Source organism: Nansenia antarctica (genome assembly GCF_963989245.1).
Source record: "Nansenia antarctica genome assembly, chromosome: 6".
In the NCBI taxonomy this organism is placed as follows: Eukaryota; Metazoa; Chordata; class Actinopteri; order Argentiniformes; family Microstomatidae; genus Nansenia; species Nansenia antarctica.
Window position 1 is genome coordinate 30,806,256 of NC_137676.1, and position 19,039 is coordinate 30,825,294.

The following is a 19,039-nucleotide window of genomic DNA, read 5'->3' on the forward strand; positions in this document are numbered from 1 at the left end:
TCATGACCAAATGTAATACGCTGCGCTCAAATGTAATACACATTGATTTTATTTTGGCACAAATATGCCGTGTTTTTGCATTGTATTTAGTGTTACACGTGTATTGCATTCCGATGTGTGTATTGCATTCCGATGTGTGTATTGCATTTAAATGTGGCACGATCCACCCTCCATAGAGTTAGGTACGCTTAAAATAGCTTACAACGGCTACTAGCATAAAGAAATGTCTGATTGTTGCGTGTTCGGTTGTCAGAATCGATATTCCACGACTATCGGACTCAAGTTCTACCGAATTCCATCAGGATCAGACCATTTCAGAGCAACAGGCGGCGTCAACTGGACTGAGGACAAGATAAAAAAAAAATGCTTGTGCATGTGCCGCCCATTTTATATCAGGTAAAGTATTGTAGCAACCGTGTAATAATATGTTCATTAATGTTGCAATTAATGCTCAGAAATTCAATGTTAGCACTGTTACTGTGAGCTGTGTTGTGTGCAAATGCATTCCTGTGATTGGTGGAGGTCACGGGGGGGGGGGGCACGCACCGGAAAAGGAAATAGATAGACTGTTCTAATGTTTACACCTGCGTTCGCCCTGCTCAGGACTTGTTTAATTATTGTCATTTCATTAAAGCAAATGAACAAATGGAATATTGTTCTTATTTATAATTAAACAACTTGATGCAGTCAAATCCAGCAAAGAGGAAGACGCATGTATTCGCGGACGACTCACACGGACATCGGCAAATAACACCACCCCGGAATCTGTAAGCAAATGGAATATTGTTCTTATTTAGAATCTATGTCATGGTATTTGATGTACTGTACATGACCACAGATTGCGTAGTTGTAGGCGTCTAGTGATTTATATGCTCTCAATTTCTCACGGGCCTACACGCTAGGCAATGCAAACTTGAATGGCCAGGTAATGGATTGGAACAATATCTCGTTAACTCCGACCACTCCCCCAGATTTGTTTGTTTAAAGAATAAATATATTAACGCTTTATTAATGCAAGTGCAATCGGGCTAATGTTACTCATTCTCGCAGTTCCAAATGAATGAACGTTGAAGCGCTTGTATCTCAAAATGTGGCGTGCAGCCCGACAGGCGCACATATCACGCGCACCCCTGCGCTTTCAGAGCTCGTTTTCTCGTCGGAATTCGACGTTTGGAGACGAACGACAGACGTCGAATACTGACGGCTTCCGTGTGAGACCAGGTTGTTCTTTAACACCAGCCCCGCAGCCACAGATCGACTAGCACACCAGGAATGCTTCCCGTGCTCCAGTGTTATAGTGTTAAGGATAGCATTATAGTCAAAGCAGCCAATGTGCAGCCAATTAGAATTTGCCTAAAGACTCATACTTCTAACCCTGTCCTTATTGTCATTATTCAATGCACAGAGATATACTACAGAGATTGTATAATAGCCCACACCCAGGTAACACTACATATTAAGTGGTAATATGTTTGATATTACCATACTGAACAGTTTGAAAGTTTCATCCAACTACACATTCTTAAAATCCTCTTATAAACAACAATAATCTAAGAAGAATTGATACTGTTAATACTTTTTGGATTTCTTCTACAGACAAAACCATGAAACTCACTGCAGCACCGCCCTGCTTCCCTCAACTTCCTGCTCTGTTCCCCCTGTTGGGTCTCCTGTGGGCCTTCGCAGCACAGGGCCAAGCTGGGAGGATCCTGGTCTACCCTGTGGACGGCAGCCATTGGCTGAACATGGACATCCTCCTACGGGAGCTGCATCAGCGAGGCCACGCCTTAACGGTGGTCCGTTCATCCACCAGCTGGTACATCCCTGAGGTCGCCCCCCACTACACTTCTGTCACTGTGCCCGTCCCTGTGGCCAGCAGTCTGGAGGACCCCCAGTACATGGCCTCCTTCCTGAAGAGGAACCTTCAGATAAACACTGTCTGGATGAAGGAGCGATCCATCGCCTCCTTCATCGCTCTGCAAACGGAGGCTATTAACATGCTGGAGGAGGCCCATGGCGCCAGTGCTGAAATGGCCCGCTTGGTCATCGAGGACAGGCAATTGGTGGAAAAGCTTAACGCGACCAAGTTCGATTTAATGTTGACCGATCCTGGATTTGCAGGAGGAGTTCTGGTGGGAAAGTATTTAAGACTTCCTATGGTGTTAAACGTCCGTTGGATCACCAACGCAGAGGGACACTTTGCGATTGCACCTTCACCCCTTTCTTACGTACCGACACTTATGTCCCTGGTCACAGATCAAATTAGCTTCATCTATAAGTTAAAAAACATGCTTCATTATGGAATTGGACTTTACATTGATTATTGTGTAACAAGGCCCCTGTACCAGAGTGTATGCAATGATTTCATCGATCCAAACACCAATATCTATTCACTCATCCAAGGGGCTGACTTATGGCTGATGCGAGTGGACTTTGTCTTTGAGTTCCCACGCCCCACCATGCCCAACGTGGTCTACATGGGGGGCTTCCAATGTAAGCCTTCTAAGCCTTTGCCAGCAGAGTTAGAGGCATTTGTGCAAAGCTCAGGGGAACATGGGGTTGTTATCATGTCGTTAGGGACTCTACTAGGAAGCCTCCTCCCTGAGATCTCAGAGGTCATTGCATCTGCCTTTGCCCGCCTGCCTCAAAAGGTTGTGTGGAGACACCTGGGAGAGAGGCCCTCAACTCTGGGCAACAACACCCTACTGGTGGACTGGCTTCCCCAGAATGACCTGCTAGGCCACCCCAAAACAAGAGCCTTTGTCACCCACGGGGGCACCAATGGAATCTACGAGGCCATCTACCATGGGGTTCCAATGTTAGGCCTTCCTCTCATCTTTGATCAGTTTGACAACATGGTGCGACTTAAGGCCAGGGGGGTAGCTGTAGTTCTAGATGTGACGGCCCTGGAGGTGGAGGTTGTGACAGAAGCTCTGAGAGACATCCTGGATAAGAGGAAACCCTATGGTGACAATATGCGCAGGATGTCCCTGCTTCACCATGACCAGCCTCTCACACCAATGAACAGTGCCCTCTTCTGGCTAGAATATGTTATGAGGCACAAGGGGGCAGCTCATTTGCGCACTGACTCCTACAAGATGCCCTGGTATGCCTACCATAACCTAGATGTGTTGGCATTGATCCTGAGTGTTGTAGCCTTTATGCTGCTAGTCATCTGGATGACTTGTAGGGTTGTAATTGGGGCTTTCTGGAGACCAAAAAAGGAAAAACTCCAGTAGCATTTGATGACTTATCTTGCCTATTGCCTTATTTTCTTGTGCTGCAATATCAGGAAACTTGAAAATGTTCATCAAAGTTGTAGTATAAAATAAAAATAAAAATAATAAAAATATTTAAACAAAATTATAATAAAAGAAATAGGTTGACCTTATACGGGTTCATAAAAGAGGTTATCAGCTATGTATTATTCAGATATAGATAATACATCATAATAAACAGACCACCCATATAATTACTGTTGACCTAAATATGAAACTGATGAAGGGTGCCCAAAGTGTTGCTATATTCATTATACAACATTTTATTGGTTTTTACAACTTATTTTGATTTGTACAGACATCTATCTAGACAACTATTAGTAAATCTATAAGTAAATATTCACATAACACCACACTCTCTTTCTTGGCCAATACAAATGAAATCATTTAAGAATACAAAATAGCTGACATAACATACGGTGAAAATTGCCAAACAATGTGCTGCATATTTTTGCTTGTATGTCCTTGATTTCTGAACGGTGTGCTACAGGTAAAAATAAAGTGTGTCCTCTCTGCTGTATGGTATTGACATTACACAACCTGGGATCCCAAATTGCTTGAAAGATGCATTTTAAAAAGTTTAAAATTCAACCTTTTGGAATCAGAGGCTTCTCTGTAACACCTCTGGGGATATTATCATTTACATTCAATCTACAGTATAAAGACAACACACAACCTATATAATAGATGACAGTTTGCAACTTTGTGTTTAATTCCATTTGGAAAACATGAAACAACATTTCCAGGGTAACAGTGGGTTTCCGTCTGCAGCATTTATTTTGTAATACGCTAAGCAGACACCACAAATGAAGTTTATTTTACCGTAAGGCTCCATTGATGGCTATGGGAACCACTTCTTATTATTCAGAGTTTTAACCAAAACAAGCAGAAGAGCTCCTATTTTAGAGACTCTACACTGGCTTCCTGTTAAGTTCAGAATAGATTTCAAGATCCTTCTGCTTGTTTATAAAGCTCTCACTGGCACAGCACCAGAATATCTGAAAGACCTTTTGCTAGCATATCAGCCCAATAGAGCTCCCAGGTCTTCTGACGCTGGTTTTCTCTGTGTACCACATGTACAAAAGAAGAGATTTGGTGAGGCTGCATTCTAATTGTATGCACCCAAATTGTGGAATGCACAGCCAGTTTACATTAGGGATGCAACCTCACCTCAGCAATATGTTCAAGACAACCCATCTTTTTAATATTGACTAAATTATTAAATTATGATTATATAATGATTGGAGCACTTTGAGCTGCAACGTTTGCAGGAAAAGTGCTATACAAATAAATGCTATTATTATTATTATTATCCAGCTATTCTATAATTGGATTACACTTCATTTTAAAGTAACTTTTCAGTAAACAGCTAGTTATGTGTTTACTAAAAATGTGAAAAGGCGACAGATATCTAACAAAAATGTGAAACATTTTCAATCCTGTCGCTTGAAACATACAAGTTTTATTGCAATTTTCTTCCATATCTTTACCTGGTTATCAAAGGCCTTGTCCAATGTCTTGATTTCAAATTCTGATGGTAATTTCATCTGATGTTATATGATCTAAAAGTAAATGACATTTCTGTCATGACTTCCGCATTTACGAGAGTCGGAATGTGACGCTACCAAGCGGACCAATCATAGTTCTTATAGATAACTTAACATTAAATATGTCTATCATAAATATAATTTAAACCCAACGAACAGCCATGGGGCTCCCTGTAACTAATCATTTATTTCTAAATAAACAGGATTGTACATCTCGTAAATGTGAATCGCGCTCAGGAAGGCTGTGCCTGACGCTTCCATAGGGAGCTCCGTTGGAACGGTGTACTCAAAGCGGCATAATAGCGATCTTTTTGTTGTTATGCTTGTTGTAAATAAAAGTTCTATGATGCATTGAAATGACATTAAACTAAGATAATCGTCAGTCGTCAACATGAACAGTCGCATTTCTCAACGCTCCTGCTGCTGCCTCAACAACAATGCAACGGCGAGGATTATTCCACACTTTCTTCTATTCCTTCTGTGGATTACGGATTTATACATTAAATCACCACAGAACTTACATCTTATGGAGAAGGAGACAAACTTTATTGGAAAAGATGAAACCCATAGCGACTTTTATCTCCACGCCGCTAAGAAGTATTTAAACTTCGGAGCGGCAACTATTCACACGACGCTGACTGCTAACCTGACGCGGAAGAACAAGCCCCCGACAGGTAGAATGGACCGAAGGACCATGATCTTTCTCTATCTACTTCTCTCGGGAGACATTCAACTGAATCCCGGTCCAGTTACAACCAGGCAAGCTACACGTTTGGCCAGAGAACAGCTGTGCTTTTCCCAGGCAACTGTTGCTAGCGACGCCATTGTCGTCACACCGGCAGCGGCAGCGGACTTCCTGGATACAAACGAGGCTAACAAAACAGAGGGGAGCTATGCTAACAACATTAGCCCCCCACCTAGCTTCCACCAGCTATCCAGTGAACACAGAGGAGTCACCACCACCACCGCCGCCTCAGACGAGACCGAGGACCCCCAGCACTCTCACACAACCCCCATTGATGTCCCATCTCCAACCACCGAGACCTGGGGAGACTACGGCTACTTCCCGGCCTTCAATGCAGTTTTCATGGCTCGTTTCACCGAGTCCTGGAGGCAGCTCACGGCCGGTAGAAACACCATCAACGACGTCCCCCTCCCCCACCCGGCGACGACCCCCCCTCCCCCCCCCACCCGGCGACGACCCCCCCTCCCCCACCACCCGGAGACTTTCTACCGAAACCGTGGAACAATGGGCAACCCCCCCCATCCCCCAATCCTCAACTTGACGATGACCTGAATGGAGACTACTGACACTGTACATACTTTGTGTTTTGTCCCCCGCCCCCACCTGTGGTGTATGTCCCCACCTGTCCTACCCGCTGTACATACCTTATGTTTTGTTGTATTGTTCTTCCCATGTTGGATGTATGTTTATCTTGTAGATAGTACTAGTTATTTGTCTGTATTATCTTGTAGATAGTACTAGTTTTTTTGTCTGTCTTACATGTAACGATGAATTGAGTATCAAGGACCCCAATTGAAATAAGCCAGTGGCTTTCTTGGGTTTTTATCCTGTTAGTTGACCTTGTATGTAATATGTACTTTCATGTACCTACTTCTGCAAATCTTCTAATAAAGTTCTCAATCAATCAAAAAAATAATACGATGGTTATCATAATTTTTCAAATCTTTATTAATGAATAATTACAGAAAAGGTCAATGACATTTCTGTCATGGCTACCACATTTTGGTCTACGAGAGAGTCGGAATCATGTGCTACCAAGCGGACCAATCACAGAGCTTACGGTTGCGTAGAAACTGACGCATTCTCAAATTTTTGGAGATGTGCACATCAACCTACGGCGTAGGCAAGGCGGGCCCACGCGGGACTACGCAAGGCTACGGCGTTGATAATACGCAGAAGTCTAAATCGGCCTTAAGGCCAGAGCAAAGAACCCTCGGATGCTCCGCTTGAAAAGGGTGGTTTCGCTTCGGTTAAGCCCGATTTATGCTTCTGCTTCGAATTTACGCGCATCCCGGAGCAAACTCCCGGAGCAAAGAACCCTCGGATGCTCCGCTTGAAAATGGTGGTTTCGCTTCGGTTAAGCGCGATTTATGCTTCTGCGTCGAATTTAGCGTCTACGCCGTAGCCTCCAAGTTTATAGTTCTGCGTTGGTCCGCGGACCGCGTTGCGTTGGTCGGTGTACTCATAGCGGCACAATAGCGATCAAAAAACGTATTTTTGTTATGCTTGTTGTAAAGAAAATGTCTATAATGCATTGAAATGACAGTAAACTAAGATAATAAGATGGTTATCATCATTTTTCAAATCTTTATTAATAAGTAATTACAGAAAAAGTAAATTACATTTCTGTCATGACTTCCGCATTTACGAGAGAGTCGGAATGTGACGCTACCAAGCGGACCAATCACAGTTGTTATAGATAACTTTACATTAAATATGTCTATCATAAATATAATTTAAACCCAACGAACAGCCATGGGGCTCCCTGTAACTAATCATTTATTCCTAAATAAACAGGATTGTACATCTCGTAAATGTGAATCGCGCTCCTATAGGAAGGCTGTGCCTGACGCTTCCATAGGGCGCTCCGTTGGAAAGGTGTACTCAAAGCGGCATAATAGCGAAACGTATTTTTGTTATGCTTGTTGTAAATAAAAGTTCTATGATGCATTGAAATGTCATTAAACTAAGATAATACGATGGTTATCATAATTTTTCAAATCTTAATTAATAAGTAATTACAGAAAAAGTTAATTACATTTCTGTCATGGCTTCCGCATTTTGGGCGACGAGAGAGTCGGAATCATATCGGAATCATGTGCTACCAAGCGGATCAATCACTGTGCTTACGGTTGCGTAGAAACTGAGGCGTAGTTACATGTTTGGAGAGGTTCACGTCAATCTACGCCGTAGCCTACGCAAGGCTACGTGGGCCTACGCAAGCTACGCCGTCGATTTTACGCAGAAGCATAAACTGGGCATAAAGAAACGACGCATCCATCACTTTGCTTCGCTTTTGGTGAGGACGCTGCCCGACGCAGTCCATAGGAAAACAACAGCGCAGGCGTGTTGATCTGGATAAGAGAGGGACCAACGGGCAATTTTCTCTTTTTCTGACCTATCAACTACCACGTCTGTTGCTTCGATTGCGTATGTTACTTTGTTTACATGAAGGGCTGTGAGAACTCAAATCAGAGAAATAATTTATGCAACAATGTTGCGAACTCATCCACTTGCTCCGGGTCTCGATTCGGACCTTAATATGAGAACATGACCTTAAAGGTGATTTATGCAACAATTCCACTTGCAAATAACTAAATGTCAATGATTACATTCCATGAGTGGTGTTATGTATTTGATCATCACTGTAAGATAGATAGTTCTTATTTGCCTTGTCAAGTCCAAACTTTGTTGGACTTATTTTGTTTCGAGATTGATTCTCCCTTTTGAAGGTTTTTTTTAGGAAACTACTTCACATCTCTGCTAGACATGTTGGGGATTATGATACATTAAGTAGTACTAAGATATCAAGTACTTTTAAACTGTATTTTTTTTTAAACAATGAGGAAATCAAAATGATCACTGAATTGTTTCACTAAATTGCATCTTTATGTGAGTGATTACATGGTTAAGAACTGTGGTAAAACAGTATAGGCTATATCAAGTCAGTCTTGAATGAGCAATCTATGCAGCAGAACATAATAGCATTCTTATCAAAATGTTTTTCAAAATACTCACAAACCTCTCCAGTCAGACACAGGGTCATTTATACCATAATTGCTTTCCATGGCAACACCAATAATTTTTTAAATAGACATTTGGTGATTCCCAATTAAATAAATCCAACAATGGCTAATTGTTTAACTTTTTTGACAGCTGTAAATTGGAAAATTGTCATATTACATTCAAGCTATTTTGTTAATTGCTTCAATTAAATGTTTCATACTGTGAAATGTTCCTACTCACTGTTTTCTTCCTCCATTTACTAAGTTTGAGGTCTTATTTAAATGACTGTTCAGCATGTGTGGTGTGACTGCAGCAGAGTTACAGAAGATCAGGAGCGGCAGGAGACTCCATTTAGAACTCTTCTGGGTTTTGAATTACATTTATTAGAATAATCAATATTTTCAACATTCCTTCCAGAGCTGATAAAATGATAACTTCATAATAAAAATATGATACCACAACATTGTACCCCTATGGACACTACAAAGCCAAAGCTGACTGAGCTGTACTGAGCTGGCCTGGTTAGTGGAGACAGGACTTGAAAGGACAAGAACATATCAACAGTACAATTTCCGGGAAAGCTTTTAGGTGAAAAGGTACTTTATCTCTTGAACACCCAGCCCAGCCCTCCCCTCTCCTACTCATTCTTCCTTTAACAAATGTCATTCTTTCAAGCAGATGTGACCTGCGAACACTGATTTCACTATTTTTACTCTGGTCGGCTTTGCGGCTTGGCTGTCGGAAAAGAAACACCATATTACTTAGGAAACTAAACCCTGTCTAGTTGGGGTTGACCATGTAGTGTGTAAAGCTCCCCAACTCTATTCAGATCAGTAACTAAGCCAATGGAGGTAGCAAGGTGGGTTGGGTGACTTAAATATGACTGCTTTGACCCCCAAAATACTGATTGGTTGATCATTCATAATTACTACGAATTTCTGAGCAAATATTCATGACAATTTGTGTTGACATCAACAGACTGAGAAAAGGTCCATGGTCCATGTAGAAAGACTGCTGCAACTGAATACTCAGGAATCGGTGATTGACAGGAGAAGAGGGAACACACCACATCTACTGCTCCCAAGTGTGTTACTACTGGTCAAAAGAAATATCCTGAGCAGAAGAAACATTGGAGTGTGGAAGGGGCAACTTGGCCTGTGTCTGTTGGTTGTAACTAGGGATGCTCCGATTTATCGGCCACCGATTTAAATCGGCCGATTTCACTCCAAATGACTCGATCGGTGATCGGCAAAAATGGCCGATCGCAAAAACCGATTTTTTTTTATTATTTTTTTTTCCTGGGGAAGACAGATAACTGAACAGAAAACATAGGAGGACGTAACAGTATGTAAACCATGAAGGCCACGTTTATGATGTCTTTTATACAGCCATATCGACTGACTTGGGCTTCAGGCCCTAACTGAGTGATAGGCCAGACTTTTACTATGCCATAAAAATGGGTCTGCGTTTGCTTGGTGCCTAATGGATCAAAACTTTTGTCTAAAAAGCAAAAAATATGTAGGCTATCCAGTCAGTAGGCCTACAGTTATGTATTTTTAAAAAAATCGGTATCGGTTGATCTTGAGGAAAAAAATCGGTGATCGGTATCGGCCCCAAAAATCCAGATCGGAACATCCCTAGTTGTAACTGTCTCATATATATATTAAAAAAAATGTTCAAGGAATACAAGTAGATATTTTTCAAAAGTAATTAAAACATTGACATTTAAACAAATACATTTTTAGCCATTAGTTGAACAGCAAAATTCAAAAGGACATCTAATGTTGCCCATTATACTTCCGGTTAGTTTAGAAGAATCCACCTTGTTCCGATAGGGGAATCACAAATACAAGCTCAGTGTAACATATACATAGGCCTACAGTTCCTTGCATGTTTGATTTTCATAGTTTATAGTGTTTGATTCTGCTGTGCTGACTGTTTCCCAATGAGTTCATTTCTAAATTAGCTATTCATTTGAAAGTCCTAACCTAGAGGCTGTAGTAGAAAAGGGTCACCAGAGCCAAACAAAAACGTGCAAGAGAGTGTAAGCCCATACGTTAAGGCCTATATATTAGTGAAATAACACATTTTGTTCCCTGACATGATCCGGAAATACATTTAAAAGGGGCAATCTGGGAGGATTCAAACAACAGCAAAGCAGTCACCCAGCCATTTCAGTAAACAGCTATGGGACGGGGTTTGAGAAATTGAGCTACTCTCAAATTCAAAGACAGAACTATTGATGCAAGGACCATCCATGAAATGAAAATTATGGTTTGAACCATGTTTTTAAACTAGTGATGCACCAATACCACTTCTTTTTCAGACCAAGTACAAGTGCATACCTATTTTAAACTATAGGTTACAGTGTTTGTTAATGTTAACAATGGAGTAAAACAAGCGTATATGTTCTGTTCTGATGGGAAGAGTTGAACTAAGCTCAAGAGGCAAGTTATATTCTTCAAGAATCAATGGTTATATATCATCCATAAAAAAAGATTTAAAAAAAGAGATGTACCAATCCCAGATTGCTCATTTAATGGACTACATGTTGTTGAAAAAGCTTCACTTCCCAATATTTCAGACAGGATAGTGGATACAGTATATGGGAGCAAACTTATACTTCAACATGATGACATTTTGTCTTCAATAACATTTCAGCATTTTATATTCACTTTATGTAGCCTGTGTGTTTTAAGTACTTTTGACACCACTTTCTCAGTAAGGCAACTAAAGGAATCTTGAGAATCTTTGTTGAACCAAAATCAATAAAAACAATCCACCCAAGGTTTATTAACGGGACAACAAGGTACTACCAGTTCTGAATCAATCTAAATTGTTTATTTTTCACATAATTGAAACATTTGATGTCTCTGGTTGACAAAGATTCTGTCCTGGTATAGTGGGAGAAAACAAGGACTTGAACCCTAGTCTGAACCCTAGTCTTAGCCATGTGGAAGTCATAGTTCAGCCTCTACAAGGGTATGAGTTCAAGAATGTTTATGGCAATGAGCTGTGTGATACCCGATAACTGTTAAATCAAATTTGAGTCAATACACAAGTTACAATATTAGCAATGACCCTATAGCAACAAACAAAAAAAACAAAAAAAAGAAAAAAAAAGAAAAGCCATGTCATTCACAACACTTCACCTGTCTGTGACACTCGATCTCCTGACTCAAACGATGTCACATTGCCTTCACAGATGACGGGGTAGGGGACCCACCATCCTCCCTCATACTTCTCAATACCAAACGTATTCTCCCCGCTTTTAAGCCTCGGAATAGTTCTCCCAACATCTCACCCACTCCAGTTCCTGTTCCTGTTCCTCTTCCTCGGGGGGCGGCCCCTCGGCTACATTTGCAGACGTCCGTGTTTTTCTAGGACACGGCCTCTCTGCTCCCCCCGGCGGCGCTGGCGGCCCCCCCCCCCCCTCCTCCTGCCGTGACCAGGTTCCGGAGCAGCTTGCGCCGCCCGGCCTGATAGTCCTCCTCGTCCACATTGACCAGTAGTTTGATGGCCTCGTGGCCCACGGCCTGTTTGAGCGAGTCTGTGATGAACACCCCCTTCAGGGCCTCCAGGAGGGAGCCGTTGATGTAGTCTCGCCAGAAGGCGTCCAGGTAGGTGAGCTCCGAGAACTTGATGTCACAGATGATGGAGCCCAGGTCCCGGGACTTCAGGATAGTGTTTGCCTGGTTGAAGCGCTCAAACTGCCGCTCCAGAGCCTCCTGCTTGTTGGAGAAGACGTTGCCTTGGAGCGCCGACTCGTGCTGGCAGTACTCGGCGCGCACTCGTAGGCGGATGTCTGCAGGTGTGTAAGGAAAAACAAAATAAGGAGGTGTTAAAAGATTGTGAAGACAAATGAGCAATGTGAGTGATGTTTACCTCAGAAGATGGTGGGCCTATCCAGTACCATGGGTACTAACTCTAACTTGGTTATTGCTTGAACCTTTTCAAATGTAGAACAGCCGATTCGTCGTGCAATCCAAAGGTCTGTTTACATCTTGCGTTGTCAATGAAATAGAACAAACTTGGAATGACCCCTTGTTGCTGCCCCTACAGACTGTCTTGAGAAGTTTTGTCTCGTAGCCTACAATCGTAAAAAAATGTGTACTCGAAAATCACCCAGAAACAGTCATGAACACTGCCCTTACCACAGGTTTGCTTCTCTCTGCAGTCTCCCGTGGCGTGAGCCCTCTTCCTCTTGCGGCTGGGTAACGGGGGACCTGGCTTAGTACGGGGCGGAACTACCTGGGGCCCCGATGGAGAACAGCAGATCACTGGCTGGGGGCCTGGTGGTGGAGAGTGGAGAAACAAGAGTGGACCGGTGAGATGGGCTGAATCTCTGTATCGGTTACGGGCCTACAAACGATAACGAGCGTACAGTTCAGTAGGCCTAATGTAATGTGGAGCTTTTTTTTCCACAGGAGACATACCACCTAGGGATGTTCACAAGTCCCATTTTTCATGGTCGAATAATCGGCGGGTTGTATGAACGAAGAATCGATTTTTCCGATATTCCACTAATACTGGATAACATACTAAGCATATATTTTAGGTTGTAAACATTAAAGACGTTTCATTCATATTCTACTGACACGATAGGCATCACCACTGGGATCATTTTTGAAGGGGTGAGTAGAAGGGCAGCATGTGAACGCGAGGCGGTCATGTTGTAACAACAAGCCTGTGCTTTCTAGGGTACCGACAGGCTGTATGTAATACATCAATGTATTACTGTAAACCATCACGTATTTAAGTGTCTGTCGCCGATGTTATCGCCTATCACTAGTGCCATTCCATGGTTAGCATCGCGATGTGTTCGTCTTAACGTTTACAACCTAAAATATACGATCGATTTTTGGGGTTGCTCCTCTTGTGATGTTCTGGTATGATGGCATGGTATAAGCACTTGTTTTTAACTAAATGAAATAAGCTGTATTGAAAGGAAGCGAACGCACATAGAGGGGAGTGAGTATATGCGGGGAGTGAGAATGTGGCCCAACATTTATTTGAAGCGCATTTTTCAACTGCTCGTGGAAGGTGTTCGAGCAGGTTTGCAGAAAGGAGCCTTAATCATTTGAGAGCGGCGGCTCAGTGAAAGCTCTACAACAATGTGGTTTTGAATCCGGTTAACCGGAAAACGGCGGTTTTGTTCGGGAACGGGTTTTAACTGTATAACAAAAAAAAAAGGGAAACCATCCAACCCTAATAACCCCAAATAAAAGAGCCAATGTGAATGGATCTTCCTCGAACATGAAAGACAAAATAGTTAACTAGTTAAAACAAAGTGCTTGTTTGAAGTTTTAAATAAAAATTAAAAATGGGTGTGCTGGGATGCGTGGGTGGCGTAGCTCACTAACGTGCATGCCACGGAATCGCAGGGGTCCCTGGTTCGATTCCGGCCATCGATCTGTCCTGCATGTCTTCCCTCCTCTCTCTCACCCATCCTTTCTGTCAGTCTCTACTGTCTCGATCCCGATAGAGCAGAAATGCCCTAAACATTTTTTTTTAAATGTCACTTGGGATACCGATTGGTGCTACGACCTTGTCACTACTTTCATTTTGAACACCGACCGACACTTCTGACTGCTCGGTAACCGTTGAACGAGACGTGTCTGACAGACTGTGGAGTGTTTGACAGAGTGTGGAGCGTGTGTTCGTTAATGTGTGATGGTGGGCATGGGAGCATCAGAAAAAACAAATGTGTTGCACAGTGGCTCGGCCCGCATACTAAGCCATGTCCACATGGCTGGACGGTCGTTTCAGAGCAGTGATGGAGCACGCCTGCTCTGGACCGCAACTGCAAGCAGTAAGGCGTACTGGCCTACCACAGTTCACTGGCCAGACACACACACGCACACGCACACGCACACACACACACACATACACATACACACACCTGTCCTTCTTTGCGGAGCAGCCTCCCTGCTCTCCACTCCTCCTCTGGGAAACACGTAGCGTACCGACGTCTCTTCCAGGTACTTATCCACCGGGTCTGGGCACACTGAAACACAGAGCACATGAGTAGTTCTGGTTAGAGCCTTGACTACAATGTTGCAATATAGCACAACATCAACCATGTCCAACCAATAGGCTGAAAGGAGGATATTCAAGGGATTTGGCTTGCCTGGTCACCCCAGACTGTTTGTGCTATAAGCCAACGTTGTTTTCGTGCCAAACTGTCGTGCCCTCACGGCAATCAAACCGGTTTTATGCAGCCGGATTTTACACAAGGTCACTGATTGGTTGTTGAAATATAACAGGAACTATGTCCATGACAACATTATTTCCAGCAAACTTGTATTGGTTTCCAGCATCTTCTAAAAACAGTTTCCTGTTTCCAGGCAAGGGACTTGCAGCTGTAGTTTTTCAGAATGATTTATAACCTCTTGAGACAGTTTTCTCCTTATAATTCTTACTAGAGAATGTAGAGAACCTAATGATTTTTTTTTTTTTAAACAGGTGGAGCAGCGTTGTGTGTAACGTAGCAAGCGTTAATGTCGAACCCTGTGACGGCCAACGCCGTGTTCCTGTTCCAGGCCGCTGCGCTAACTCACCTGTCTGTCTCTTCCTGAGTGTGACGTAGGGCAGGAGGTCTAACTCACCTGTCTGTCTCTTCCTGAGTGTGACGTAGGGCAGGAGGTCTAACTCACCTGTCTGTCTCTTCCTGAGTGTGACGTAGGGCAGGAGGTCTAACTCACCTGTCTGTCTCTTCCTGAGTGTGACGTAGGGCAGGAGGTCGTGCCGCGTGATGATGCGCAGCAGCTGCAGGACATGCCGGAAGTTGGTCTCGTCGCAGCGTCCCTGGCGCTCCAGGGCGAGGAGGAAGTCACGGCCACTCCGGATGCCGCCCCGCTCGTACTCGTCGATGACGTCCACGAAGAGGAACGACAGCACGCGCACGTCGCGGTGGGTCAGCTGGGCGCCCACGATGTCGAACATGCGGTGCAGCGAGTACAGCCCGTAGGCGTTGTCCACCGCCTCCTCGGGCCAGGGCTCGGAGCGGCCCGTCGAGGGCCTCCGGGAGGAGGCGGAGCCGCCGGCGCAGGGGGACTGGGCGCTCCGGTTGGCCGCCGCGCCGCTGGAGGTCCCCACGGACGAGGAGCCGACGCCTCCCATCAGAGACCTGTGGGGGGGGGGGGGGTGGGCCGCGCTGCTCTGACTGGAGTCCAGCTGGTTGGAGGGGTGGAGGTGGGGCCGGCCCTGGTGAGCTGTGGAGTTCTGAGGGACGAGCAGGGGAGGGTTGACGTTTGCATTGGGGAGGGGCTGCTGCTGTGAGGTCATCACTTTGCGCCAGGGGTAGACAATGACGATGGGGGGGGGGGGGGGGGAGGGGGGGGGGGCACGGGTATCCCAACAATGTATGCGCGGTGTTTCAACTGCTTTCCTGTGACACAAAACAAAGAGGGGGGGGGGGACACTATTCAGTCTTGACAACACAGTTATCTACCGTTCTGCAAACCTTTCACAGGTACACAAGATTCACATTGAATCATACAATAAGTCCCAGTGGAATCACAGAGCAATAAATAGCCAACCTCGAATCCCGAATTGCAGTATTGCATGTGTCAATAAATAAATACAGCATAATGAAACGCATTCAAAAGATAAACACATCCAAACACCCATATCATATGTGAGGGAGGACTCCCAACTGCTAACTAGCAATCACTTGAATCAGCTGTCATTGCCCAGCTAGAAGGCATGACCGTTAACGGGTGCGTTCGTAAATACACTCTGGAAATCTGATCAGCACTCATGGAATGCCTCTTGTCCAATTAAATGACATGCTCGCTCTATGACGTTGAACCCAGTGTGCGCTCCGGCACTCTCAGAGCGAATTTACGAACGCACCTAACATCAACACGCTACGTAGTCAGGTAGCTAGCTAACTGGCATGTGTTTACGACTGCTGCATAACGTTAGCTAAGCTGCTAGCAAGGTCTACTACAGTCTTGTTTATCGGGCTAACGTTACGTTAGTGTTTGCGCCACACTAGACAGCGAGAGATATAATCATCTCATCTGGCTCATCTAAACAACATAATCAGTCTACATCGAACTGCCGTTAACGCTGCCAAGGCCACTTTAACAACTAGACAGAGGAGATATAATATATAATATAGTTAGCTAACTCGATAGCATGTGCTAGCTGTAGGGTGATGGTAGCAAACAACAATGACAGCTGGCTAGCGATGTAACTCCCATCAACGTCGCTAAAGGAAAATCTAGGCTTATTTTGATTAGTTCTCGCGAGATTTATCAAAATAAGCCTGGTGTTTTTTGGAAGTCTCGCGTGATTTATCGAAATAAGCCTAGATTTTCCTTTAGCGACGTTGATGGAACACCCCCTGGTTAGCTACTGGAGAGTTGTGATAGAAACACCGACTGGCTCACGTTTAGTTGCAGCTAGCTAACGACAGCTTCATAGTTACCTAGGTAAGGTGGTCACAACTGTCAAACGGTTAACGACACATATTCTTTCCTGTTCTGTAGGCTAGCTGCTAGCTAGAGAGGCTGGTCCTGGACGTCACCGGTCTGGTCCCGTCCTGCTACCAGGCTAACTAAAGATGTTTACATGGCGTCGCCTTAATATGTGACTCCTGTTAATGTTACGTCGTAGCTAATATATATATATAGCAAATGTGTTCTTACTTAGGTATTTTGGGGTAGACGGCAACTTCTCCAAGATCAGAAAACACGATTATTTGGGATGATATCGCTCTCGTTCCAGAGGCTAACAGTTATCATGGCCATGTTCGTGTCTCAGGTTGCTAGGTGGCTAAGATGAGGGAACATCCGCTGGACCGTAGCGTATGCTTCCGGGCTCGTCACACATCTCTCTCGTGTGTAGGAGGGGCCTCCGAGGGCCTCCATATAGGTAGAGAACATGTGGTAAACCATAATATGATATACTATCTATGTGGTAAACCACCGAATATCGGTGTTGTTCGATGTAGTGCATCTAAATCCCAAGAGGTGCGGTCACAGAGTAGTTTCAGAATGTAATATTCTATTACTGTGACTATGTTATGATGGTAGCGCACCTGAGAAGACCACACCTCACACGACCCTGGACGTTTTACCAGCGTTTACTGGCATATGCACAGGAATAAACGTTTATTATCTGCACTTCATTGAAAACAGAGCCGGTGGCATTGCATGCAGCTCAGTGGATAAGAACTACTGCTGAAAATGGACAGACTGCTTCATTTGAGATGGCAAGTCAAGATGAAGATGCCAATGCTCAATAATGCCTTAACACTTGAGCAGCCGTGCCTTTTTACCTACTAAAAGAGTCGCCTCGGGGGTCAAATGATCTCCTCTTTACAATGCTCAAGCTGCTATTTACACACAACGACCACTAGTTGGCCGCTTGTAAATTAGCCTGCTTCCTACACAGAAAAACGGCAAAATAGCTTTATACTAGCTTATCCTGATGTGAATTTTGAAAATGTAAGGATACTGGGTGGTAGAACGCGCATATCTAGGAAAAGTCATGAAAGGAGGGTCCTGAAATGTTTAATTTTACAAAGATCTAACATTTTTCTTTATTCACAGGTCAATTACCTCTCGCGGCTGTTCTAGTGTTAATTGTCCTATTCAACGACAACGCTTTGCTCCAAAATGTGCACGACAGGACACCGGTGTGGTGTCAGAGTGTTACCCATCTGACAGTTTATTTATGATATCATGAATTCATGTTATACTAAACGTTGCACGAACGATGCTTAATTACTACTTCAGCTATGATTGTCCATCATGTTATTCTCTTGTTCATCACATTTTTGTAAATATTATATCAGTGATTTGGATATTCCCATGTACTTAAGTTCAGCTGAATATAATTATGTATTCAAAATGTGCATCTTTTTCAGCTGTATCTGTAAGGCATTGCTGATGCTTGCATTATATTATTGATTGCATCTCAAGTCTAATTTTTATTATTCATTTTGGTGTTAAATTGACATATTGCGATAATATCAATTCATGATAAAATATTACACTAGAACAGCCGTGCCTTTTTTTTTTTTGCCGTGCTGGATAGATTCATTCACCCTGCCACCTCTCACCACATAAAACCTTACAAATGAAATAACCCATAAATAGGTATAGCGCATGAGTCCCTAGGATTAACGACAGCTCTATCCTTACAAAGTGTGAGTTGTTGTGGTTGCAGGTAATTCATTTATCGGGAAGGATATCTTTCCCCAAAGGCGATAATATTAGATTGGGCTAGGACAACCAATGTCAGCTCCCATAATACGCATTGAATCTAGAGATTTTACTGTTGACCAGAAGGGCATAAGTGACCTTAGTTACAAAGGGAATTTCCTATTTAATATCTTACCCTGTCTCTAAACCCTGATACTAAACCTGTATGTACCTTCTAACTGTGTATACCTATTGCTTCCTGTAGCTTATTAATCATTAAACCTAATAATATTTTTACCCTCCCCT

General features: G+C 43.6%; 2 protein-coding genes across 2 annotated transcripts; one reads left to right on the forward strand and one right to left on the reverse strand.

Moving 5' to 3' along the window:
- Window positions 1–1,604: 1,604 nt before the first annotated feature.
- Window positions 1,605–3,239, forward strand: ugt5e1 (UDP glucuronosyltransferase 5 family, polypeptide E1; the record flags this gene model as incomplete). The annotated part of the gene is made up of 1 exon (XM_080534345.1): window positions 1,605–3,239. One exon carries the CDS (start codon window positions 1,605–1,607, stop codon window positions 3,237–3,239), a length of 1,635 nt encoding a protein of 544 aa, XP_080390471.1.
- An 8,012-nt stretch (window positions 3,240–11,251) lies between these two features.
- On the reverse strand, window positions 11,252–15,863 carry dedd (death effector domain containing; the record flags this gene model as incomplete). Its single annotated transcript, XM_080533334.1, has 4 exons — window positions 11,252–12,381; window positions 12,731–12,868; window positions 14,479–14,583; window positions 15,281–15,863. The coding sequence occupies 4 exons, from the start codon at window positions 15,861–15,863 to the stop codon at window positions 11,957–11,959; spliced, it is 1,251 nt and encodes a 416-aa protein (XP_080389460.1). The 3' UTR covers window positions 11,252–11,956.
- Between the last annotated feature and the right edge of the window lie 3,176 nt (window positions 15,864–19,039).